The sequence below is a fragment of the Thunnus maccoyii genome, chromosome 19 (assembly GCF_910596095.1).
Source record: "Thunnus maccoyii chromosome 19, fThuMac1.1, whole genome shotgun sequence".
Lineage (NCBI taxonomy): Eukaryota > Metazoa > Chordata > Actinopteri > Scombriformes > Scombridae > Thunnus > Thunnus maccoyii.
The window spans coordinates 29,233,724-29,259,477 of record NC_056551.1 but is presented as its reverse complement, the minus strand read 5'-3'; the positions used below and the strand labels follow the sequence as shown (position 1 = coordinate 29,259,477).

Genomic DNA, 25,754 nt, shown 5'->3' with positions numbered 1-25,754 from the left:
TGAGATTAATATGATGTGAAAGTTATTTTGTTATTCTACATTAAATCATATCCTGCTTGATGCATTTTTCTGTGAATCATGAATAAAATGTGATCTTGATGAAACCAGTTTGCTCAGAGTGTCTTCACTGGATCATCAGCTGCTTTCTGAGTCTGTTGAAGCTTCTGCTGAACTTTGTTCATTAAATCTCTGTTTGACTTTATTCTGAGCAGCAAGTCTGACAGAGACTCAAAGAAAACACAGCTCACATCATCATAATGAACATATCCTGAAGAATGTTAGATCAACTCTGGATAATGATGTTTTCTCTAGTGACCACTAGATGGAGCCACAACTGATGTGGACTGAAGGAAACCTGAGCAGACTGAACTGATATTACAAGAAGAACAAACTGTTTAAACTGTGAAGACTTCAAGTACTTCAAGTGTGTTATAGTACTCAACTACAAACTATAACTGAGACGGCAACAAGTTATATTAAATTTCCTTCACATGAATCTACAAACTTAACTTGAAGCTGTTTGTGTCTCATGTTTCAGTTTTAGTGATTAACCTCATAGTTTAAAGGGCTGGAATTGTTTTGCATTCATTAGGTTGCATTCTGATTGGCTGGGGGTGAAGGTGGGGGTCACACCTCCAGCCAATCAGAGTAGGAGCTCATTAATAATGCAGATTGTATGTAAATATTTCCAGAAACAGCCTGATGGAGGACAGAGAGGAATCTGGCTGTAAGGAAAGATGGATTTAGAGAAATCTAAACAACTTTCGGTGAATAAAATCTCAGATATGTTTAAAATAAACTCAGAAAAAATCAGTCAAAAAAGGCCAAAATACCAGATATTTAAAGTTTGCTCATATGTTCAACTCAGGACTTGATGAATTCATCTTTTCAGTGGGTGAAGTGGGGAGAGCTCTGTAGCTGTGTGACTGAACACAAACATGACGATCACAATGACAACGAGGTGTTTCTGTCAGATTTTATTGAATTCATCCAACACAAACACTTTGGTTCCTCTGATGGAGAAACTTCACTCAGTACAGAGTTACAGATTATCATTCAACACAACATCAGCCAATCCTGCTGTCTGATTAATGAAGTCTATCACACCATCTAACATTTTACCACCGTATGTTTGACAGAATCTAACAACATTTAAAAAATTATTCATCCAATCAGGATGAAGAGTGAGCTCCACTGTCAGAGTCAACTTTATTTAATCATTTATTTATTAGTATAAGTGTCAGTCTGAGTCTGAGCATCTATCAGTGTCCATGTTTTCGTGGACCTGAACAACCTTCCACACTCACTGCAAAGCTCTTGAATATGTTTGTTATTTCTGCATCTTTAACGCACAGCGCTCCCCCCGGCCTCTTATACTGTGTCTTTGCTCTGTTTACATCAGCAATACAGGTCCAGGGTTTATTCTGATCCACAGCTACACACCACTTTGAATGATCATCGCCAGCATCCCATTCACCCAAACCAGTTTTTACAGATTCGATATTTTGCACTTTTTCTCCATTTGTAGGGCAAAAGGGACCATCACGCTCATGCTGGCGGCCCCAGCTCTGGACATCCACATCACTGTTGACCTTCTCCGAGATAGTGACGTAAAGATCTCCAACTGCAAGAACAACAACATCTTGTGTTGGTTTGTCTCATGTTGACCCTTTAGGGATGAATAAGTTTTCTGAACTGAATCGGTAGTAGTGATGATACACATCCCAAGAACTTAAACAGAAACATGCAGGAAACTCACCCTCTACCTTACTGGACCGTTGTTTAGCAATGCTGTAAAACTTCTTCCCTCCACTGGATACCAGCTGCTGGAACTTATCAGGTTCCACCTTAGGTTTTTTGTGGGTTTTGAGGGTTCTGTAGGGGTTTTTCTTCTCTGCAGCGTCCTGAAGCTCTTTATAAAAGCCTGATGGAATATGATGATCGAATGGGTACGCTCTGATGTACTGCAGGTGTTTACCTGAAAACATTAAGACAGACACATTTATAGTATCATTCAATTCAAACACTAAGAATAATACACAGCAAATATGAAGATGGATTACCGATATGTTCAAACTGGTCGTAGTTGAACGTTACACAGATGAACGTCTGAGCGTTACTTGCTCCACTTTCAGGCCAGAAATGATTTTTATCTCTCTTGTAAGGGAAATGTGGTGTGCTGTGTAACAGCCAGACTCCTCTGCGGTTCTTCTGCACCATCACAACCCCTGTGAACATGAACAGTCAGACAGCAGCTCATCTGAAGCAGCTACACCAGACTGCCAGAGCTGAACCCCAACTGACCCAAACACAAGGTCATGGACCAGCTGGACAAATCTGAAGTCGGTTTGATTATTGAAGGTAAATCAGCAGAGAACAGAAAGACATGTTCCCTGTGAGAGAGAAGCTTTCTCTGTTTACCTTTACTGTGACCGTATGAAGAAGAAACACTCTTCTTCATATAATCCGGAGGCTGATCGTTGTAGCTGATGAATCCAAAGTTTGGTGGCTGTGAGTGAAAACAGAAGAAACAACTTTTTAAAGAAGCAAGGTGTTAATCTGATCGTTAACAACGATCAGCCTGAAACCACATGACCATATATCCAACCCATCTCTGTAGATGCCCCACTGGCTGATATGTGTCTGGATGTACATGATTGGTTGACTTGTATATTTTTTTCACTTTTTTTTACTGTTTTTCATACCTAACTTACTCTATTTAAATGTCTGTAATGTGTTTTATGATGACCCTAATGAAGGCCACCAGCCGAACCGCGTCTCTCATCTCTTTAGACTTGTTTACCTTCTCTGTGCACCGTGGAAGTAGGTGAAGTTGAGCCAGAAACCTTTACTCTGCATCTTAATAATCTTTCTGTCATTGTGAAAACTAGTGCAGTGCCCGTTCAAAACACGTCTGTTCAGCAAAGAAAACTTAATCCAGCTTGTGTGAGGTGTGAATGAGGATAAACGACAACAACGTGAAAGAAACTAACATTCTATCATACACAGATGTTTTATATAATAAGTACTCTAATAGTAAATAAATGTTCTTTTCTCATTCAGGTCAGATTTGAGCGGGTATGTTTGCTCCAAAGATTTGAGCTTTGTCTGTAATGGTGATTCTAGACATGGGCTCAGAGTGTCCATTCTTGATTAAAAGCTCTGTTTTCTCTTTCTAGAGCACTTTTCTCTGATTCACGTCCCGTCTCGTCTCCGCTATCTCTGACATGCTGGAGTCAGTCGGCAGAGCCCTGAAGCTCCGCCCCGCACAGAGCGGAGCAGCTCATTGATCGCTGGTTTATTCAAAGTTTATTAATAATAAATGTATCGTGTGTCCAAATTGCACCAAATTGGACAGTGCACTCCCATGGGTCCCCAGCCATACACCTGCCAATTGTGGAGTTGATCCTATGAACGGATCAAGAGTTACGCGAAGGACATACAAACAGAGATTCCTTCCTTTAGTAGATGAAAATTTCTGGCTGCTATTTATTTGTCTGTGTTTCTCTGTGGTTTTACTCACTTGCTGCGTTTTAATGGAGCATATTAAGGTGTTATTGACAGATGGTGTACAGAGAGCACAATCAATTACTGGAAAAAAATAGAAACGGGTGGCTGAGTCTCTAAAATAATACTCACTGGAGTAAAGAGCGGATGCAGGGTGTTTGCCAGGATGCCGTTAGGATCATTGATGAGCTTTTTGTTAGGCTGAGACGTTACATTATTCTGTCCAGCTGGATAAATGTAAACATAATCCAAACCAGTCAGCCCTTTATCTTGAATTCTGGGTGTCTTGTATAAGATGTACCTGATGAAACAGTCAGAGAAGACAGAAATCAGAACATAACAGAGACTCTGAGGAGTAAACTGTGGCAGTCACAGGATCAAACAGACATTAATAACTTTAACTGACCTATAAAACATTCAACTGTTTGTTTATCAGTATATTTACATGCAGATGAGAAATACATGCACTATAGTAACCTGCTTACTGTAAACCCACATATGCAGCAGCCGGTCATTAATCAGAGCTTATTTATGAACCAGGACTCCTTGTTTTAAGTGTTTTACTGATATGTTTCTTCTAGTTTCATCCACACTGTGAGGTCAGTCTGTCGGTTCATAACTTTGCTTTAGACTCAAATATCTCAACGACTGTTGGATGGACTGATGTGAAATGTTGTTGACAGTTCAGTTAATGATGCTTTAAACATCCTTTCAAAGCTGATTGTGATTGTTAACATGTCAACCTCATGGTGGCAGTAGAGGAACAGTCAGAGGATCACTGATCATCCATCCAATAGTTGTTGAGAAGTGACGGAGCGACAGACATCTATAGAGACGCTGCTAGCGAGGCTAAGAACTGAATGAACTGTGTCTAAGTTTGCTCTGATTGGCTGATTGTGACTGTTTGTGCTACTTTAACTTGTGTGGTTTCATGCTGAAGGACAGACAGCAAACATCTGCTGCTGCTGGACCTACTAATCTGTGTTTTATTGTTTTCTTAGAGGACAAACCAACATGGCTGCCTGGTAGACGTGCAAGTGTTGTCTCACCAGTCCACTTCACCGTTGTTCTCATCTCTGCAGGTCACTGAGCCCTCAGAGCTGCAGCACAGCAGACTGACCGTCAGCACCAACCTCCACATGACTCCCTGAAACACACAGCAGCACATCAGCTCTGCCTCCTTTCATTCAGTCAACACATTTAAAGTCTCTGCAGATAAAAGACTGAAGCTTTGATTACAATGTGATCTATGTTCCACTTACGTTACCGTGGTAATGTGTAATATCTTATAACTTCTATATGAATGTAATCAACTGGTGTCAGAGTGAGCTGCTGCATTGTTTGGTTGGTTTTGAATGACATCATGTTGGTCATGTGTTGCTTATTGTTTGTTTGCAGCTGGGTGCAGCACTTTTTGCACTAGTGCACCACAATCTTTGATATTTACAATAAGATCAGTGTAAATATCAGCCTGGCTGCTTCATTGGTGGAGCTCTAATCACTGATAGTGGTGATTGGAAGTTTGGGTGGGATATTATTGATATCAATACTGTTACTTTTATCAATACTGCTTATCAGTTTGGTCCTTATCAATACACTGAAGCAGCATTCAGCACTTCATGAAAAAAACAGACGTATCTGTATCTATCTAAAGTTTGTTGTTGGGCCTCTATTGATCCCCACCATACACAGTAGTACTCTACAGCTGGAATGATCAATGATTGTGCTTGTGACAAAACAAGTCATCTGAATATTTTCACTTGTGCTTCAGGAAATAATGATCAACACTTTAAACACTGATCAATCAATGGATTATTAATGACAATAATGACAGTCCTCCTGTGATGGAATAATACCAGCTGACCCTCAGTTTGATGAAACACAACTTTACAACTAATGAGCTCAATAGAAACTAAAACTATTAAAGTCTTCAGACAGAGTCCCTCTTCAGGACCAGGACCAGCAGATGGAGGATGGAGGACCTGTCAGACCACCTGTTGGACTTCACTGCTGCTCATTTATTACTAATTATTGATTAATCAGATTATATAGAGCCAGATGATGTGAAGTAAACCTGGAGCTTTGCCCACTTTGTGACTAAACTCTCATTTATTTAAATGAAACCATCAAAGTTAAAGGAGAATAAAATAGATTCACATGAAAACTGGCAAAGTTATCTTCTACAAACCTGAAGACATATTTAAAACAGTTCCTAAAAGGACGGGTCACCATGTTTCCATAGTAACAGTGAAAGAGGTTTTCCTGGCTGTAATCATTCCTCCTGTTCATACTGGATATTAAAAGATCCTTCAAATGTGCTTTCAATGGAAGTGATGGAGGCCAAAATCCACAGTGTGTCCACACAGTCATTTTATCTGAAGCTTCTATTCAGCTTCATCAGTCTGAGTTAGTCATATCAAGTGGATATCTGACACATTTACAGTCTTTTTAGCATCAAATTCCCTCTTTGTGTTTCCTCGGACAGTGTTTCCCTGTTGAGCTGCAGGTGGAAGTATAGTAACAAAAAGAGGAACTTTGGTACTAAAAAGACTGTAACGTTGAAAGATATCTACTTGATTTGACTCATTTGGACGCTGAAGCTTCATATTAGCTTCAGATCAACTTTAAATACATTAATGGTCAGAATGAACAGGAGGAATGATTACAGCAAGAGAAACATGTTTAATGTTTATTTGATGACTGACTGATGAAACTTGAAAAACTGTGAACTCGTCCTTTAAAGACAGTTTTTAAAGAGTTTGTCTGTTTTGTTATTAAGTTTTGGTCAAACTTTATTTTTTTACTAGAAATGTGAAATTATCTTTTATTTTATATGAACAATAATGTATTTTATCAGTATAGTTTTCCTCGTTACAGTTTAAAGTGTAATACAGCTCATATCTTTAGATTTTGATGTAACATCTGAAACTGTTTCTGTCGTATGTGATGTATTTCTGAGATGCTCTTTTCTGTCCACTAGTAGTAAAAGCAGTTTTAATACAGATATCAACCTTCTGTCTGGAGGAGAAAGAAGAAGGTTAAACACGCTAAACCAACCGGAGAGAAGAAGTAAAAACATATCACCTGTTTGCAGCCTCAGTTTCAGTCAGCAGTGATGCTTCGTCCTCTTCTCTGTTGCTCCAGAGAGTCGCTCACTGCTGCACCTGAGCCCACCTGCTTTATACCTGCATCCCTCTCCACCTCCTGCACATCACCAACATACGGAGTCCCTGAGGGGACATGGGCAAAAAACAAACAACATTTGAGGCCACATTTTACTACATCGAGTGTTTGAAATGCTACTGCGTGCGAAGGAGATATAATTAGTTCCCACATTGTGATTAATGTGTGTGCAGGAGATAAGTGTATATACACAGAGCCAGAACAACAGACCAGCCTTCCTTCCTGGAACATGAAGTTCACCTGCTGCAACTATCGCTGCAATGAGTTTTGAAGTGTGGTGACATGCAGCTGTGTATGATGTAATAATCCTGATCAGACCAACTGTATTTCAGCCATAACTCTAATGTAGCCTGTCTCACCTGTAAATGGTCACATAGTTTAATAATTATTGTTACACAACAGTGTTTGTGCTGCAATGTGTCTCAAGAATAAAACATGAGACGCTACTTTGGCTGAAAAGAAAGTTGGAAAAGAGGCTGATGAGCTGCAAACCAGACGTGTCCTTCATAAAAAGGAAGAATATCGAGTTATAATTAACTAGTCTGGTGTGTGTAGAGGTGTGTGTGGTTATTCTGTAGCAGCCTGGTGTTGTTTTCAGCTGATTTAATGAAGGTAAACACAGTGAACCAACGTGCATAATGCAGCTCAGTTCAGCCTCTGTGAATTTCCACCTGGGGACAAACTACCTGCCTGACAGGTATGTTGACCTCAATCAATTCCAGTTCTAATAATATAAAAACACAGGTTAGTATTCGTAAGTTTATGATTCCTAGTGAGTTATTATTGTTATTATTATTATTATTATTATGGAATTATGGTAGTTACATATAAATGTTGATGGCTAAGATGAACAGTGACTGACATAGTGAATCTCTGGCTGATGGTAGAATCACTTGCAGGAACTTGCATATGTGTATTTGTGATTTGATCTATTGGATGGATGACTGTGTGGTGCACAAAATGAAAGTGTAAGAGGCGAGTTTAATGAGTAACTGTGGGGAAGGAAATCATGTGTGTTTATCACATCAGTAAAAATCCATCCATCCTGTATTTTTCTGGCACAGATCATGAGATTTCCAGTGAGCTACGTGCTATATTCAGATGCTACCGCCCCTCTATCTCCTACTGTTGGACCAAAGTATTGTTCAAGCCATCCTGCTCTACTGCTCCACCTGTTTCTTCAACATGCTCTTTGTCACAAACTCGCACGCAAAACCAACACTGCTGCCAAGATAAAATGTCTTCGCACACCCACAGCTTCATTGTCAGGACATCGCACACCCACTCAATCACCACTTCACTGTGCTGCCCTCTGGGCGCGGTTACAGGTCCCTGAGGTGTAGCACGGCTCGCTTTGACAAAAGCCTGATACCAACAGCCATAGCAGCCGTAAACAAGGACTCGCTGAACTACGAGTCTTTGGCCTGTTGTTGTTGTGTGATGATGTGTATAAAGTGTAATGTTGATTTTCCCTGTGATGTACAGTGCAGGGGACAATAAAGTCTAACTAATCATCTACCTGCTTGACAGGTATGTTGATCTAGTAGGAGGAGAGCAGAGTCGCTCTCACCACACTAAGGAGTGTGTGTGTTTTTCTCTGCTCAGCTAGTTCATTAACAGGTCTAACGATGGCAGTGAGTCAGAATTAACTCTGATTGATGCAGTTGACAGGACTCTTAATTAATTTAGATCAGCAATGAGTGGAAGATGAATAAAATCTTGGATCATCAACATGTGAAACTGTAACAGGTCTCAGACTGAGAACAAATAAAAATAAGATTTCCTGTAAAAACAGGAGAAAGAATGAAACAGGTGACAGGTGTTTCTGTTCAGTGCAGTTTCGCTCAGCAGAATCTGTCTGTTAATATGCAAAATATATCTTTTTTTAATCTCTTTCTATATTTTGTTTTCTGTGTTCCTATTTTATCAGTACAAAGATCCATAATATCAAAAATAAAACAAAATACATAGGCTAGTTACAATCTATTTGCTTTCAAATAAAACACACAGTTCTCCATTTACCATTAAAATAAGTTCAGTCAGTGTACTGCTGCATTAATGAACCCTCATTCAGTCCATTGACTGAGCTTGTGTTTCTATTTACCTCACAACTACCTACAATCAAACATTACTATTAAATCTAGAATTTCTAGGTTCTCACATGTTCTTATTTAATCTCACTCATAATGCAAATAAAAAAACTGTCACATTGCTACTAATGACTATGTCAGTTCAGTAAAAAAACTGAACTGAAGACTTGCAAAGTTTTAACTTTTCAAAGTGCTTATAATGTTCAAGAATGTTTATATCAAACCATAACACCAATAATATATTCATTTACAACAAGCTGTTATATATGCAATAATAATAATAATCTCAATGAAAACACATTGTTGGCGCCATCTTGGTTCACACACGACACAAAGGAAAAACGTATTTCTCTACTTGTTCACAAAACCAAATAAATGTACTAATTACTCTTACAAAACCAGTCTAACATTTAATTTAAATCTTAATCAACATGTTTATGTAGTTATACAAGTTTTAAAACTTCACAAACTTGTAAAAACAGGACAAAGAATGAGACAGGTGCTTCTGTTCAGTGCAGCTTCGCTCAGCAGAATGAGGAAGCGATGAGAGTCCACGGGAGAAGCAACGCGCCACACTGCTGCTGCCATTATGACCATTATGGCTCATATTAGAATATTCCTCTCACATAAATAACTTCCCATACAAACAACATTTAGCATGTGTGGATGTCTGTGTGTGCCAATCAGTACACAAATAGTGGTGCAGTGTATTGCATGGTTGAGGTAGGATTTGGCACGGCGTGGGGCGGCGGAGTGTTTTGGAAGGAGTGTGGTAGATCATAGGGTATGTCTGAATGGACCCCCCCCCCCCCCCCCCCCCCCTCCCCGTTGTAAATTGTTTGGGCTTGGTAAGAGGGTTGGCCTGATGACTCGAACATGAGCGTCTGGTGTGGACCTCTGGGTTTGTGGCTGACTAGTCTGATCATAGTAGGGCTGCCCACTGACTGTTTGAGGGTCTATTTTCTTGTTGCATCACATCTTCTTGCTAACATTGTGCGGGTACTGAATTATAAGGTAAGTGCTCCTTTTCTGTCCATTCCTCCTCTGCTCTGTACAACCTCCGGGACTGAAAAATGGAGCCCATGTGGAAGTGCCAAAAACTGCAGTTGGAAAGGCCACTTGAGGCTCCAGAAGCGAGTCAATCCCCGCAGTCTCCCATGTCAAAATGCCCAACTTTACAACAGAATAAACATGTTTACAGCCTGGTACAAGTGTACATGGGTTGTATTTTCATATAACTCACCTATTTAAATTTTATTAAGGCTTACATAGTTAAGGGTGTGGCTGCTTTGACTGACAGGTGGGAGCCGTCACAGGCCAGTCGCTACCACGGCGACAACGTTGGTCAGGTAACATAACTGCTACATGTGGCCCTGCATGTGAATTATTGCACACTGCTTGTGAATATGTTTTGCTTTCCCTCTCTCTCTCTGGCACTCTCCCTCCCCTCCACCTGCCTTCTCCTGTAGGAGCGGAGCACCTGAAATCAATAAACCATCAGAGAAGAAGGGGGGACCTGAGGAGCAGTGAGTGAGAGACACATACCCAACATCCGGATGCACAGCTTGTGGGCAATTTTTCTCCCTTTTTCCTCCCAATTATTTTTTCCAGCATGTTTTAGAGTGTTGGTTTTCTTATTTTAGTTTGCTATCTTAGTTTGGGTTGGAGATTACTGGTAGTCCAGTTATCGGGTTTTGTTTGGTTCAGTGTAGTTTAGTTTTTTCTTTTGGTAGTTTAGGGGATGAGCTGGGTGCAATGGCCCATTGCTTGGCTGGCCCATCTTTGCTCCTTTTGGCTGGGATCTCCACCCACTTTTTTTGTTTTCTTTGTATTTTGTACATTGTATAGTTTATTATTTTCAAAATAAAGCTTGTTGTTTTCTTGTTAACTCAGAGGTCTTGGTGTCGTTTTATATGTTTCGGTCTCCAGTTGAGCCTTTACTTGTTTACAGACTGTAACATATTTGGGTGCTCGTCCACACGTTTGTCCACACTAGCATGTTTCTGTAGGCTTGCTTTAAATGCAGAGTGCAGGTAAGTTGCTGAAGGCTTTTTGTTTTTTTCACCTCAGTGTTGTCGCTGTGCATCTCTTTATTTTGCAGTTACTCATGATTGCAAACTGTGTCATAGTAACTTTTTCTCTGTCCACATGTTAACTGATATGTAGTTTGACACTATTATGTGTTGCTTTGATACCTTGTGTAGTTTGCTATTTGTTTGCATGGTGCCTATGTTTTGTGTTGGACACCACTGATCTTGTGCTGCTGTTTTGTTTGGGCAGTGATCCTTTTGCATGTTGTGCTATTTTTGGGGGGCTGTAATAGATGTTTTGTTGGCTTTGCGGTTTTTATGGTTGGCATTTGTTTGACATTTGTTCTTGATGATGGCGTTTAGAAAGAAATTGAAGAATTTGTTGCACAACCTAGCCTTGATAAATTCCATCGTTGCCCAAAAGAGCCTCAGACTTCACCATGCTTGTGAATTGAACGTGTCAGAAAGTGTAGTGGTCATCTTTTTTATTAGATCATTTGTGGTTGTTGCCGCTTGTTTAGCCCTGCGTGAGGCCTGCGTGAGTCCTGCGCGAGGCCTGCGCGAGTCCTGCGCGAGGCCTGAGTGAGGCCTGCGTGAGGCCTGCGTGAGCCCTGCGTGAGTCCTGCGTGAGCCCTGCGCGAGGCCTGCGCGAGCCCTGCGCGAGGCCTGAGTGAGGCCTGCGTGAGCCCTGCGCGAGGCCTGCGCGAGTCCTGCGCGAGGCCTGCGCGAGCCCTGCGTGAGTCCTTTTGATTGAGTCCTGCGCGAGGCCTGCGTGAGGCCTGCGTGAGCCCTGCGTGTGCCCTGCGCGAGTCCTGCGTGAGCCCTGCGCGAGCCCTGCGTGAGCCCTGCGTGAGCCCTGCGTGAGGCCTGCGTGAGTCCTTTTGATTGGTTAATTTTGTTGTCACTCTATATTTGTTTCATGTATGTTTTCTATGAGCTGAGCCTGCAACCAAGGACCCAGCAGGCCCTGGGAGGCCATATGGAGAATCGCAGGCAGACACATCCAGTTCTAGCTCCAAATACTGGGTTTATGGTTATGATAGTAACTGAAATCAAACAAAATATTTTTTAAGAACCACATAAATATTTTTAATAACTCATTAAATCTAGAAAGATGAGAATTCCAGCAACACTACCCAACTTACCTCATTTAAATGTTGCTTATAATGTGTTTTATGATGACCCTGATGAAGGCCACAAGCCGAAACACGTCGGTCAACTAATAAAGTTGTTCTTCACACTACAAGTGTTGCCGGAGTTCTCATCTCTCTAGACTTCTTTCCCTTCTCCGTGCACCTTGGAAGTAGGTGAAGTTGTGCCAGACACCCTCACTCTGCAATAACTAATTAAATGACCAACAACAATATAATATGATAATAAAATAAAGTCGGTTAAACTACTTTTGAAGCAGATGCTGGTAGAACCTCCTCTACCCTCCAGTGTGCACAGTGCTGTCAGCAGCTGAGCAGCTTTTATAACTGAACTAATATCTACTGAACTAAAACTTCTCTAACTGTGTGGAAATCTGATGTTTTCACATCACAGATGTTGAACAGCATTAAAAGCCCAGAGAAACAGAAATTAGAGCATCTTTAGCTTCTGCACTGTGTCATTTTTACCGGATAAGTGACTTTTGTGCCTGAACAAGCACCTCAGAAAGTTAATGTTGAGTCCTGTGCTTCTGATTCTTGAATCTGAATTATTGGTCAGACTGTGACTCGTGCAGCGCTGCTTCCTGCTCTGGTAGAACAGGAAGGAACTGTATAAACAGGAAGTGCGATTGATAAAAACAATCACAGCAGAGGGTGTTGGTTTGGTTTCAGGAGAACAATGAAGTCTGGTATTCAGATAAAACAACAAACTCTCAAATACTATTTATTTACATAAATGTATATTACATTTTAATAATATATATATTTATGCCATAAGTCTTTGAAATTATTAAAAATGTTTTCTACCTGTAAATATCTGTATTAACACTAAAAATCATATTTAGTTTCACTGCTGGAGGCCTGAGACTGAGATAACACTGTGTTTACATCTCTAACCACAAATCACTAAATAAAATAAAACAAAGCATACAAGATGTAGAAGTGAAAGTCTTCAGCTGTGATTTAAAGAACTGAGAGTTGCAGCAGACCTGCAGTTTTCTGGGAGTTTGTTCAGATATGTGGAGCATAAAAACTGAACACTGCTTCTCCAGGTTTAGTTTTGACTCTGGGGACAGAAAGCAGACCTGATCCAGACCACCTGAGAGTCTGGATGGTTCATAACGCAGCAGCAGATCAGAAATGTATTTTGGCCCTAAACCATTCAGTTTTTTATAAACCAACAGCAGTATTTTTACCAGGTCATCAGACGGAGATGCAGGATCCTGCAGCAGTGGAGCAAATCTGTTCTCCAGTTGCACACTCGATTGCTGGGCAGGTTTCTTGTTAGTTCTCTCTTTCACCGCTGTCCATGGCTGTGTCCTACTAAGAACAGGAGTTGGCATATCTGCCTAACCTGACGCACCAGATGGTTGGTTACACAGAACCATCTGAGAAGTTGTCTTTGGAAACTGTTTGGAAAAGGGCAGGTACTTTCAAAAAATACTTGGCAGGTGATTGGATCAAGCGGCTGTAAAATGAAGCCAAAAACTGCAGTTCCTTGAATGGCCACTTGAGGCTCCAAAAGCGAGTCGATCCCCATAGACCCCCATATTAAAATGCCCAACTTTACAGCAGAAATAAACATGTTTACAGCCTGGTACAAACAACGGTTTTGGTCTCTGTAGCTAATTTCCAGAGTAGCTCAGTTTTCCAGAACTGCCTTTGAGAAACCAACGGGTGACGTCACGGTAACGACGTCCATATTTTTATACAGTCTATGGATTGGATGAACCATCCATCTATCACTATCGGTCACCATCTATCACTTCTCGCAGTTGTCACACCACTGACTGGTCCGAAGCCTAACAAGATGGATTCTTGCATGATCCTGTGATCTCACAAATACAGCTGCCTTGCAAGGTAAATCTCTGCCCCCAGTCCAACAAAAACCAGTCACTATTCGAACATTCTCTGTTCTGCATTAAACTCAAACCCACTATTGGCCACTTTTCTAAATTCAGCCAATAATTACATGAGAAATGGGTTAATTTAAAAGCTCTGATTCAGCCTGCAGTCTCTTGTCTCTATGTCTCTTTCTGTTTCACTATCAGCATGCCAATCAGACCTGTTCTAATCACCACAATCTGCACCTTATTTCATACTGTTTTGATGTCAACTGTCAGAGCAGGTCGTCCCGTTCATGTGCTGAAAAGTCCCTGAGCAAGACACTGAATGCCAAGTTGCTCCTGATGGCCAGGCCAGCGCCCTGCATGGCTCCTCCGCTGCCATTGGTGTGTGAGTGTATGCATGAATGGGTGGATGAGAGGCAAAAATTGTAAAATTCTTTGTCCTTTAAGGTAGAAAGGCGTTACATTAGTGGTGTCCATTTACCATTTACCTTCATACATTTAGACGTTGAATGACTGTTGTACGAACGCCCAATCAAGATGGCCCATAATGTTCAAAAATAGTTCTAAAATTGGAATTATGCCAATATCCGGGACATTACCTGGCCTACAGCTGGACATCCTTCCTGGGCATCCCAGCAACATCAAAATATGTTACCATCATCAACGGGCCAGTTCAGCTATTCTGCTGAGGTTCATGTACACATTGTGCATTCTGCAGTTTTATACATCCTATATGTCCAGATTAACAATTTAATATGCTACACGTTCTGAAATGGTCCGGCCATCCTGACCCAGACGTCTGTTATAGATATTAACAAGGTGTCACTTTCAAGATAATCCTGATAATACATTATATATAACCAAATAAACAGCAAACTCGTTAAGTATCTCAGTTAATACCAGACATACTGTATGCATTCACTTGTACAGAAACACACTCAGTCAATATTGATGTGCAATAGTATTTTATTAGTTTAAACAACACAGAAAAAGATGATCATCAAAAGCACAGCTTCTTGTAGGTAATCGAACAGTTTGAATTCTTAACTCCTTTTATTCCATTTGATGCACTTTTCTCCAGTTTCCACTGAGGCAGCGGCAGGCTAATGCTAATGCTAACTCCAGGATTAAACAGGATGTAAACTGCTGCTTACAGTCCTCGTCAGAACTCTGTGAGGAAAACAGAGACCCTAAATCACTGAACTCTTCATCAACGTTAGTGTTCTAGAACATAAAAGCAAACTTACTGCTCAGCGTTATTTCAATACCGTTTCTGTCTTCTTGTTGTAACTGTTGCTTTTCAAACTCAGCTCTGAACTCTTGTGCTGAACTTTGTGTATTTTCATGAGACGTGATGTTCCGCTCATATTAAACATGATCATGTTTAATTTGTTTTTGTCTGTAATATATGTATATGTATATATGTATGTAATGTAGGTTTTTGTACGAAAAATACGAAACTTACAAAAGACCCATAGATGTGTTGCACAGTGAAACTTTGAGAAGTATTTGAGGTATTTGAAGTCAGGTCCAGGTGGATCTTTATTGAACATGGAAAGGACGACAACCTGTGACATCTGCTCACAGATCTGATATTCTTTCGAAGGATAAACTAACACTTACACATGCATATCTGTATTCCAAATACATGCACACATCCGCTAAAAAGCAATTTCATGATTTATATCATGATTATATGTGTTATATGTGTTATATGTATTATTGACTCTGGGAGGGGAGGGGAGGTCTCTGAGACTGTTTCTGTGAAATCATGTGACCTGCTGCCTCTCTGATTATATAAACCCTCCTCTCCTCCTCTGCAGTCTGGCTCCTCTCTGCTCTTCCTGCCTCTTCAGCATCTCACAGCTTCCTCAAGTCAACATCACAGGTAAGAACACTTTGAACGAAGAACCACAAAAAACTTTCAATATCTGGATTTTTGGACACAAATGCTGCAGGAAAAATCTCACTATAACTGAATGTAATAACTTAATAAATGAAATGTTATAGAATAACATTAAATGAAATCAAAATGAAAAACTAAAAGCTGTTTTTTCTGTCAATGAGTTCTCACACATCAATAATGTTGAAAATGTTATATGACAGTTATTTACATTTTCTCTCATTATTAGTAACCAAAGACATGAAAGTTTAAAGGAACATATCTGTGTATGTGACTACATTAATCAGCCTGTCATGGAGTTCATTGTTATTTAACTGAAGATAGACAGACACGTCTGGCACTAAATATCTTTATTATACAGCTCTCAGCTCATGGTAGTGATGCCCAGAAGAACCAAGTTACATTTAATTTACTGAAACAGAAAGCCAAGTTAATCTGGAGACAATTTATTTGTATTTAAAACCTGGATTTAATCATCAAATGTTATAAAAATCTCAATTTATTATAGAGAACCAAATGTAAGAATAAATTCTGCGTCCTCATTGGTCAGTTTTGGGGGCAGATATATTACTGTAAATGATTTACAGTAGAGTTGAATTACAGTCTGTACTTTACACATATTTTCCCATAATCCTTTGTGATTTACAGTAAGAGACTTTTCACACTGATATCCTACTGAACACATTAAAGTAAAATACTGTTCAAATGACCAAACCTGTTTACAGTGTTTGGACGCTATAAATAAGGGATCACATCACAGCCAGTGTGGACAGGAGGAATGATTACAGACACCAGTAACTTCCAATGTGTCCACTGCATGTGATGGTAATTTGGACTTGAATAAACTAAAGTAAACCCTGTATAGAGACTGTTTGGTAAGTCTGTCCCATCATAAAATGATTTATTGTTACAAGGTCTACTGTAACCCCATGAACCCTCATTCAAACAGCCACTCACATATTATAGAAAACAAACCAAATGTGTTGTTATTGGACATTTACATTCAGATACATTAATTAACAACATTTCCTCATTATGTTGATATAAAAGTTTAATCCAGGCAGCAGGACGTTTCCTTCAGAACATATATGCTGTTTCCATTTAGTAGCAAACAAACATCATTTCTAGGAGACGTTGTTGGTCGAGCGGCTCGTCGCTCAAAATGTGCAGCACTGAAACTTTCTGCAGCAAGTTCTTCACACCTTTATTTCACTTTATGATGGTTTTCATTTTGTCCTCCCAGATACCAAAACACCTGTTTCATCCTCACCGTGTGGAGTCTCTCTGACAGGCAGCATCATGGCAACGTCGTGAGTAACATTACTACAAATAACCATTAAAATACAATTAGAACAAAATGCATGGAAGTGTGTGTGTATGTGTGTATGTGTGCGTGTGAGTGCGCGTGTGTGAGTGTGTGTGCGTGTGTGTGTGTGAGTGTGTGTGCGTGTGAGTGTGTGAGTGTGTGAGTGTCTGTGCGTGTGTGTGTGTGAGTGTGTGTGCGTGTGAGTGTGTGAGTGTGTGTGTATGTGTGCGTGTGAGTGCGTGTGTGTGAGTGTGTGTGTGTGTGCGTATATGTGCGTGTGAGTGTGTGTGAGTGTGTGTGTGTGTATGTGTGTGTGTGAGTGTGTGTGTGAGTGTGTGTGTGCGTGTGTGTGTGGAAACAGCTGATAACAATGCAGTGGTGTGTTCACTCTGATCTCTGCCTGCACAGGTGTGTTAGGAATATTCAGCCTCTGGACAAGATGCACAACTGACAATCCCTATAATGTCATTTCAGAACAATATCATAAACTCACTGTTGATTATCTACCATAGAAAGTAGTAATGTTGTTATATATGATCAATTAAAACTCAGATAAAGGTGGATGAAGTTAGGAGACATAAACACAATACTGATGACAGAAACAGTCAGTGTCAAGTTACTGTAGGAATATTTAAAGTATTATAGAGATGTTAGAAATGACATCAGAGAATGTAAAGTATGTGAACCTCATTGTAACATCAGGAAGCTTCCACATATGTTTTCAGTCTCTACAGGTGAATTATAGGAATATTACACAGGTCTACAAATGATAAAGTCAGTCAACTAGTGCTCTGATGTTTTTCATGTTTCACTACTTGCTGACCTGCGTACAGCTTTCATTTTTGATGTAGTGCAGCTGAATATCATCAGGCCTCTAAGTAAAAAGGTTCTCCAGGCGTCGTCCAGCAATGTGCAGCTGAATCAGATGTTTCTCAGATCAGGGACAGAAAACAACAGACAGAAAAGACACTGATTGATTCTCAGCCTTTAATACTGCAAACAGAGTAACGTTTCTACGCGACTGTGTCTTCATCACAGTAAAACATACAAGAAATAATAATAATAATATAATAATAATGTAATAGACACAATCAAAACCAAATGATTTAGATAATAGTAAACACACACACACACACACACACACACTCAACCATCAGGATCAATCTGGAGTTCAGTATCTTGTCCAAAGATTGAACCACTGACCTTCTGATTAGTGAACAACCTGCTCTACCTCCTGAGCCACAGACACCACAATACTAATTAATATCAGAGTAAAACAAACACTAATGTGATGTCATAGTGGACTCATTTCCTTATTGTCAGCTGATGCAGTGAGTGTTGCTGCTCAGATTTCTGTCAGCAGCTGGAGGTAAATATGAGTTAGTTTGGAGGCTGATGGATCTCAGTGGTTTCTGTTCTGTTAAACTGTGATGAGCTTCATGATATCAGTAGCTGAGATGCTGCTAGAGGTTCAACCACTGAGCTCACAGCGGCAACATTTAGGCTTTTATTCAAATCAGCAATTATTACACTTTATTCTCTTTTATTTTATTTCATTTTATATCTTTTAACTTCAAATAGAAAATAATGACTGATGTACAATAAGGGAAGAGTACAAATCTGTTCATTAAGTTTATATGTGTATTAAACAGTTCTCTATTTTTTCTCTATTTTATCTCGAAATCAGTAACGTCTCATTCAAATACAAGGACATCATCTCCAAAGGTTCTCAGATCTCTTCAGGATCTCCTGCTGTCTACCAGCTGAGACCAAAGGAAGAGAAGTTTGGAAATCTGACAAGAAAAACTGTTGGTGAGAAAAACCTGAACAAGAAAAACAAAACCATCTTACTTGTAGGTGAAACAGGAACAGGAAAATCTACTCTGATCAACGCTCTGGTCAACTACACCATGGGAGTGAAGTTTGATGAAAACATCTGGTTTGAGATTGTAGAAGACGAGAAGAGAAGTCAGTCAGAGAGTCAGACATCAGATGTGATCGTGTACGAGATCTTTGGTTTTGAAGATAAAACTCTGCCCTTCTCTCTGACCATCATCGATACTCCTGGATACGGAGACACCAGAGGGATTGAACGTGATGTCAACATCAGTCAAAGATTATTTGACTTGTTCCGCTCAGAAGATGGAGTTCATGAAATTGATGCAGTGGGTCTGGTGCTGAAGGCGAGTGTGAATCGAGTGAGTGACCGACTGATGTACATCTTTGATTCAGTGACGTCTCTGTTTGGAAAAGACATTGAGAAGAACATCATCGCTCTCATCACAAACTCTAATGGAATAACACCTGAAAATGCTCTGGAAGCTCTTAGAGCTGCAAACATTAAATGTGCCATAGATGAGGAGGATCAACCCGTTCACTTCCTGTTTGATAACTGCCAGAAAGAAGAGAGAACAAAGAAAACAAAGCTTCCTTTAGGGAACGCATGGAGGGTAACAGAGACAGGAATGGAAGAATTCACAGACTTCCTGGAAAAATCTAAACCTCAAAAGCTGAAGACGACTGTTGAAGTGTTGAACTCACGTATCAGAATAACAGCCTGCATCCACAACCTGCAAGAAAGAATCCAGCTGATTGAACTAAAACAGAACGAGATCCAACAAACTAAAGAAGCTCTGAAGAAACATGAACAAGAGATGAAGAGGAATGAGAAGTTCACTACAGAAGTTGATGAGGTCTACAAAGAGAAAGAAAAGATTAATGCCCAGTGGGACACTAAAGCTGTCACCTGTAACATCTGTGAAGAGAACTGTCACCATCCTGGATGCACATGGGCCTGGGATGCCTCATGGTGTGAGGTCATGAAAGGAGGTCGCTGCACCTCATGTACCGGGGGGTGTCCTGCATCAGATCATGTGAAAGAAAACTGGAGGTATGTGAACAAGACGAGGAAAGTTCAGAAGACCCTTAAAGATGTGAAGCAGAAGTATGAAAAAAATAAAGCTGAATGTGAGAAGGAGATGAGTCTGATGGAAAATCTTCAAACAGAGATGGAAGAACTGAAAGCTGAGAAAATAAAGTTGCTGGATGAGGCCTACCAACATGTTCTCACACTGGAGCAGAAAGCCCTGAATGTTAACTCAATGTCCACTCATGTCCACTTGGACTTCCTGATTGAGAAGATGAAGGAGAGAAAAGACAGAGTAAAGGTCCAGAAGCTGGAGGAGATGAAACGTCAAAGGGATGAAGGAACCAGAGCAGCACTGCGGAACATGTTTGGTAAACTAACAGCATTTGGTAAAGCAGTTAAAGATGCAGTGATGTAGATGAACAACATCAGACAGCTGTATAGACAACAAGCTCTACACTGTTCATATAAATGTTTAAACATCACAAACATTACTTCATTATAATCCTTTTAATTACAATGTTGATGTAAAAACTACATCAGAAAATAACTGAATCATCTTTTAAATGTGAAATGTGTGATTGTGAGAAACAGCGAGCTCTGTTCCTGTTTGTTCTTGTAGTTTAATGTTTAATTATCGACGTCACTTCACTGTTCAGATTACAGGAGAATCATTTGTTGATCCACATCAGTCAAAGCAGAGTCAGAATCTGTCTCACAGTAACAGCAGCTGTTGCTTTTCTTCTTATCAATACTCTTTTTTACATCACTTCCTGTCATAGTTCAGCCTCTTTTCTGCTCTCAGCTTCAGTCATAATATCAAAACACAACGTCAGTGTGTTCAGTTGCACTTCAGGAACCAAGAAACAAGAAGAAAAGTGCTGCTTTCAGTAGTTGGAGTAGGGGATCAGAGAAACCTTATTCAGATTTCTCTGCCATGTACGTGAGAAAGCAGGTTTCTAATCAGCTTTAAAACAAGTTCACATGTGCAGGACAAAAGACTACAGATGAGGAAAGTAACAGCAGAGCGGCTGATAAAAGTAGAGATAATTAGACGGAGCGATGCCTCCTCGTGTTTGAAACCATTCATCCAAAGTCTGATTGAAACTCAAACTAACACAAAGTCTCCTGTAGCATCTAAAGAAGTCAGTTCATTTAAACCTTATTAAACATGATTGATTTTCTCATTTGAATGCGTTTGTTCAGACGATGTTACAGAACGTTGAAATATTCTGCTGTGTTGGACGTGAATCCAATTTTCTGATGTTTGTGTTTTTGAGTGAAGTCATGAAATCTCATTTGCTTCTGTTTGATGAGATTTTCTTCACGTGTATTTGAATCATACAGCTTGTAATGATTAGTTTAATATTTCAGATGACACAAGTTATTTTTGAGTGATTGCAGTATATTGTGTTATTCTACATTAAATCATATCCTGCTTGATGCATTTTTCTGTGAATCATGAATAAAATCTTAGCTTACCCACCCATCTGAGAAAGCTTCTGCTGAGCTACAACAAGCGGCAGGTTTCAGGAGTGACATTTCTGTGTAATTTTCTCGAGAGTCCAGATTAATATGATGTGAAAGTTATTGTGTTATTCTACATTAAATCATATCCTGCTTGATGCATTTTTCTGTGAATCATGAATAAAATGTGATCTTGATGAAACCAGTTTGCTCAGAGTGTCTTCACTGGATCATCAGCTGCTTTCTGACTCTGTTGACGCTTCTGCTGAACTTTGTTCATTAAATGTCTGTTTGACTTTATTCTGAGCAGCAAGTCTGACAGAGACTCAAAGAAAACACAGCTCACATCATCATAATGAACATATCCTGAAGAATGTTAGATCAACTCTGGATAATGATGTTTTCTGTAGTGACCACTAGATGGAGCCACAACTGATGTGGACTGAAGGAAACCTGAGCAGACTGAACTGATATTACAAGAAGAACAAACTGTTTAAACTGTGAAGACTTCAAGTACTTCAAGTGTGTTATAGTACTCAACTACAAACTATAACTGAGACGGCAACAAGTTATATTAAATTTCCTTCACATGAATCTACAAACTTAACTTGAAGCTGTTTGTGTCTCATGTTTCAGTTTTAGTGATTAACCTCATAGTTTAAAGGGCTGGAATTGTGTAATAAATTGTGTCCAGCTGCAGGTAAACATGCTACTGATTTCATTATGTTGTACTCTGATTGGCTGGGGGTGAAGGTGGGGGCCACACCTCCAGCCAATCAGAGTAGGAGCTCATTAATAATGCGGATTTTATGTAAATATCTTCAGAAACAGCCTGGAGGACAGAGAGGAATCTGGCTGTAAGGAAAGATGGATTTAGAGAAATCTAAACAACTTTTGGTGAATAAAATGTCAGATATGTTTAAAATAAACTCAGAAAAAATCAGTCAAAAAAGGCCAAAATATCAGATATTTAAAGGTTGTTTGCTCATAAATTCAACTCAGGACTTGATGAATTAATCTTTTCAGTGGGTGAAGTGGTGAAAGCTCTGTAGCTGTGTGACTGAACACAAACATGACGATCACAATGACAACGAGGTGTTTCTGTCAGGTTTTATTGAATTCATCCAACACAAACACTTTGGTTCCTCTGATGGAGAAACTTCACTCAGTACAGAGTTACAGATTATCATTCAACACAACATCAACCAATCCTGCTGTCTGATTAATGAAGTCTATCACACCATCTAACATTTTACCACCGTATGTTTGACAGAATCTAACAACATTTAAAAAATTATTCATCCAATCAGGATGAAGAGTGAGCTCCACTGTCAGAGTCAACTTTATTTAATCATTTATTTATTAGTATAAGTGTCAGTCTGAGTCTGAGCATCTATCAGTGTCCATGTTTTCGTGGACCTGAACAACCTTCCACACTCACTGCAAAGCTCTTGAATATGTTTGTTATTTCTGCATCTTTAACGCACAGCGCTCCCCCTGGCCTCCTATACTGTGTCTTTGCTCTGTTTACATCAGCAATACAGGTCCAGGGTTTATTCTGATCCACAGCTACACACCACTTTGAATGATCATCGCCAGCATCCCATTCACCCAAACCAGTTTTTACAGATTCGATATTTTGCACTTTTTCTCCATTTGTAGGGCAGAAGGGACCATCACGCTCATGCTGGCGGCCCCAGCTCTGGACATCCACATCACTGTTGACCTTCTCCGAGATAGTGACGTAAAGATCTCCAACTGCAAGAACAACATCTTGTGTTGGTTTGTCTCATGTTGACCCTTTAGGGATGAATAAGTTTTCTGAACTGAATCGGTAGTAGTGATGATACACATCCCAAGAACTTAAACAGAAACATGCAGGAAACTCACCCTCTACCTTACTGGACCGTTGTTTAGCAATGCTGTAAAACTTCTTCCCTCCACTGGATACCAGCTGCTGGAACTTATCAGGTTCCACCTTAGGTTTTTTGTGGGTTTTGAGGGTTCTGTAGGGGTTTTTCTTCTCTGCAGCGTCCTGAAGCTCTTTATAAAAGCCTGATGGAATATGATGATCGAATGGGTACGCTCTGATGTACTGCAGGTGTTTACCTGAAAACATTAAGACAGACACATTTATAGTATCATTCAATTCAAACACTAAGAATAATACACAGCAAATATGAAGATGGATTACCGATATGTTCAAACTGGTCGTAGTTGAACGTTACACAGATGAACGTCTGAGCGTTACTTGCTCCACTTTCAGGCCAGAAATGATTTTTATCTCTCTTGTAAGGGAAATGTGGTGTGCTGTGTAACAGCCAGACTCCTCTGCGGTTCTTCTGCACCATCACAACCCCTGTGAACATGAACAGTCAGACAGCAGCTCATCTGAAGCAGCTACACCAGACTGACAGAGCTGAACCCCAACTGACCCAAACACAAGGTCATGGACCAGCTGGACAAATCTGAAGTCGGTTTGATTATTGAAGGTAAATCAGCAGAGAACAGAAAGACATGTTCCCTGTGAGAGAGAAGCTTTCTCTGTTTACCTTTACTGTGACCGTATGAAGAAGAAACACTCTTCTTCATATAATCCGGAGGCTGATCGTTGTAGCTGATGAATCCAAAGTTTGGTGGCTGTGAGAGAAAACAGAAGAAACAACTTTTTAAAGAAGCAAGGTGTTAATCTGATCGTTAACAACGATCAGCCTGAAACCACATGACCATATATCCAACCCATCTCTGTAGATGCCCCATTGGCTGATATGTGTCTGGATGTACATGATTGGTTGACTTTTATATTTTTTTTCACTTTTTTTTTTTTTTTTTTACTGTTTTTCATACCTAACTTACTCTATTTAAATGTTGTCTGTAATGTGTTTTATGATGACCCTAATGAAGGCCACCAGCCGAAACGCGTCTCTCATCTCTTTAGACTTGTTTACCTTCTCTGTGCACCGTGGAAGTAGGTGAAGTTGAGCCAGAAACCTTTACTCTGCATCTGAATCTTTCTGTCATTGTGAAAACTAGTGCAGTGCCCGTTCAAAACACGTCTGTTCAGCAAAGAAAACTTAATCCAGCTTGTGTGAGGTGTGAATAAGGATAAACAACAACAACATGAAAGAAACTAACATTCTATCATACACAGATGTTTTATATAATAAGTACTCTAATAGTAAATAAATGTTCTTTTCTCATTCAGGTCAGATTTGAGCGGGTATGTTTGCTCCAAAGATTTGAGCTTTGTCTGTAATGGTGATTCTAGACATGGGCTCAGAGTGTCCATTCTTGATTAAAAGTTCTGGTTTCTCTTTTTAGAGCACTTTTCTCTGATTCACGTCCCGTCTCGTCTCCGCTGTTTCTGACATGCTGGAGTCAGTCGGCAGAGCCCTGAAGCTCCGCCCCGCACAGAGCGGAGCAGCTTATTGATCGCTGGTTTATTCAAAGTTTATTAATAATAAATGTATCGTGTGTCCAAATTGCACCAAATTGGACAGTGCACTCCCATGGGTCCCCAGCCATACACCTGCCAATTGTGGAGTTGATCCTATGAACGGATCAAGAGTTACGCGAAGGACATACAAACAGAGATTCCTTCCTTTAGTAGATGAAAATTTCTGGCTGCTATTTATTTGTCTGTGTTGCTCTGTGGTTTTACTCACTTGCTGCGTTTTAATGGAGCCTATTAAGGTGTTATTGACAGATGGTGTACAGAGAGCACAATCAATTACTGGAAAAAAATAGAAACGGGTGGCTGAGTCTCTAAAATAATACTCACTGGAGTAAAGAGCGGATGCAGGGTGTTTGCCAGGATGCCGTTAGGATCATTGATGAGCTTTTTGTTAGGCTGAGACGTTACATTATTCTGTCCAGCTGGATAAATGTAAACATAATCCAAACCAGTCAGCCCTTTATCTTGAATTCTGGGTGTCTTGTATAAGATGTACCTGATGAAACAGTCAGAGAAGACAGAAATCAGAACATAACAGAGACTCTGAAGAGTAAACTGTGGCAGTCACAGGATTAAACAGACATTAATAACTTTAACTGACCTATAAAACATTCAACTGTTTGTTTATCAGTATATTTACATGCAGATGAGAAATACATGCACTATAGGAACCTGCTTACTGTAAACCCACATATGCAGCAGCCGGTCATTAATCAGAGCTTATTTATGAACCAGGACTCCTTGTTTTAAGTGTTTTACTGATATGTTTCTTCTAGTTTTATCCACACTGTGAGGTCAGTCTGTCGGTTCATAACTTTGCTTTAGACTCAAATATCTCAACGACTGTTGGATGGACTGATGTGAAATGTTGTTGACAGTTCAGTTAATGATGCTTTAAACATCCTTTCAAAGCTGATTGTGATTGTTAACATGTCAACCTCATGGTG

General features: G+C 40.0%; 4 protein-coding genes across 5 annotated transcripts in view; 2 read left to right on the top strand and 2 right to left on the bottom strand.

Annotated features, from left to right (window-relative positions):
• Nucleotides 1-25,754, top strand: part of LOC121886186 (NACHT, LRR and PYD domains-containing protein 12-like) — a 281,314-nt gene that overhangs the window by 228,884 nt on the left and 26,676 nt on the right. The window lies entirely within an intron of this gene.
• On the bottom strand, nt 1,018-13,315 carry LOC121885451 (deoxyribonuclease-2-alpha-like). Of its 2 annotated transcripts, XM_042394935.1 has the most exons (8): nt 13,158-13,315; nt 6,592-6,737; nt 4,557-4,654; nt 3,640-3,808; nt 2,422-2,509; nt 2,064-2,228; nt 1,760-1,978; nt 1,018-1,624 (listed from the first exon to the last, which is right to left on the bottom strand). In XM_042394935.1, exons 3-8 carry the CDS (start codon nt 4,646-4,648, stop codon nt 1,263-1,265), a joined length of 1,095 nt encoding a protein of 364 aa, XP_042250869.1. In that variant the 5' UTR covers nt 4,649-4,654; nt 6,592-6,737; nt 13,158-13,315; the 3' UTR covers nt 1,018-1,262. The 2 variants fall into 2 exon arrangements, with proteins under 2 accessions (XP_042250869.1, XP_042250870.1); XM_042394936.1 differs by lacking the exon at nt 13,158-13,315 and having other exon boundaries at nt 6,592-6,933.
• Nucleotides 15,620-21,535, top strand: LOC121885440 (septin-1-like). Its single transcript, XM_042394917.1, has 3 exons — nt 15,620-15,699; nt 16,958-17,024; nt 18,708-21,535. The coding sequence occupies exons 2-3, from the start codon at nt 17,014-17,016 to the stop codon at nt 20,302-20,304; spliced, it is 1,608 nt and encodes a 535-aa protein (XP_042250851.1). The 5' UTR covers nt 15,620-15,699; nt 16,958-17,013; the 3' UTR covers nt 20,305-21,535.
• LOC121885457 (plancitoxin-1-like) lies at nt 22,571-23,831 on the bottom strand. Its single transcript, XM_042394945.1, has 3 exons — nt 23,548-23,831; nt 23,244-23,462; nt 22,571-23,111 (listed from the first exon to the last, which is right to left on the bottom strand). Exons 1-3 carry the CDS (start codon nt 23,720-23,722, stop codon nt 22,750-22,752), a joined length of 756 nt encoding a protein of 251 aa, XP_042250879.1. The 5' UTR covers nt 23,723-23,831; the 3' UTR covers nt 22,571-22,749.

Coding starts and splice junctions, on each gene's coding strand:
- LOC121885451 (XM_042394935.1), bottom strand. CDS start 4,648: ATGTGGAGGTTGGTGCTGACGGTCAGTCTGCTGTGCTGCAGCTCTGAG. Junction 3,809..4,556: donor AACAACGGTGAAGTGGACTG/GTGAGACAACAC, acceptor CTGTTTCATCAG/GTACATCTTATACAAGACAC. Junction 2,510..3,639: donor TGCATCCGCTCTTTACTCCA/GTGAGTATTATT, acceptor TTTCACTCACAG/CCACCAAACTTTGGATTCAT.
- LOC121885457 (XM_042394945.1), bottom strand. CDS start 23,722: ATGTTCACAGGGGTTGTGATGGTGCAGAAGAACCGCAGAGGAGTCTGG. Junction 23,463..23,547: donor CGACCAGTTTGAACATATCG/GTAATCCATCTT, acceptor TAATGTTTTCAG/GTAAACACCTGCAGTACATC. Junction 23,112..23,243: donor ACGGTCCAGTAAGGTAGAGG/GTGAGTTTCCTG, acceptor TTGTTCTTGCAG/TTGGAGATCTTTACGTCACT.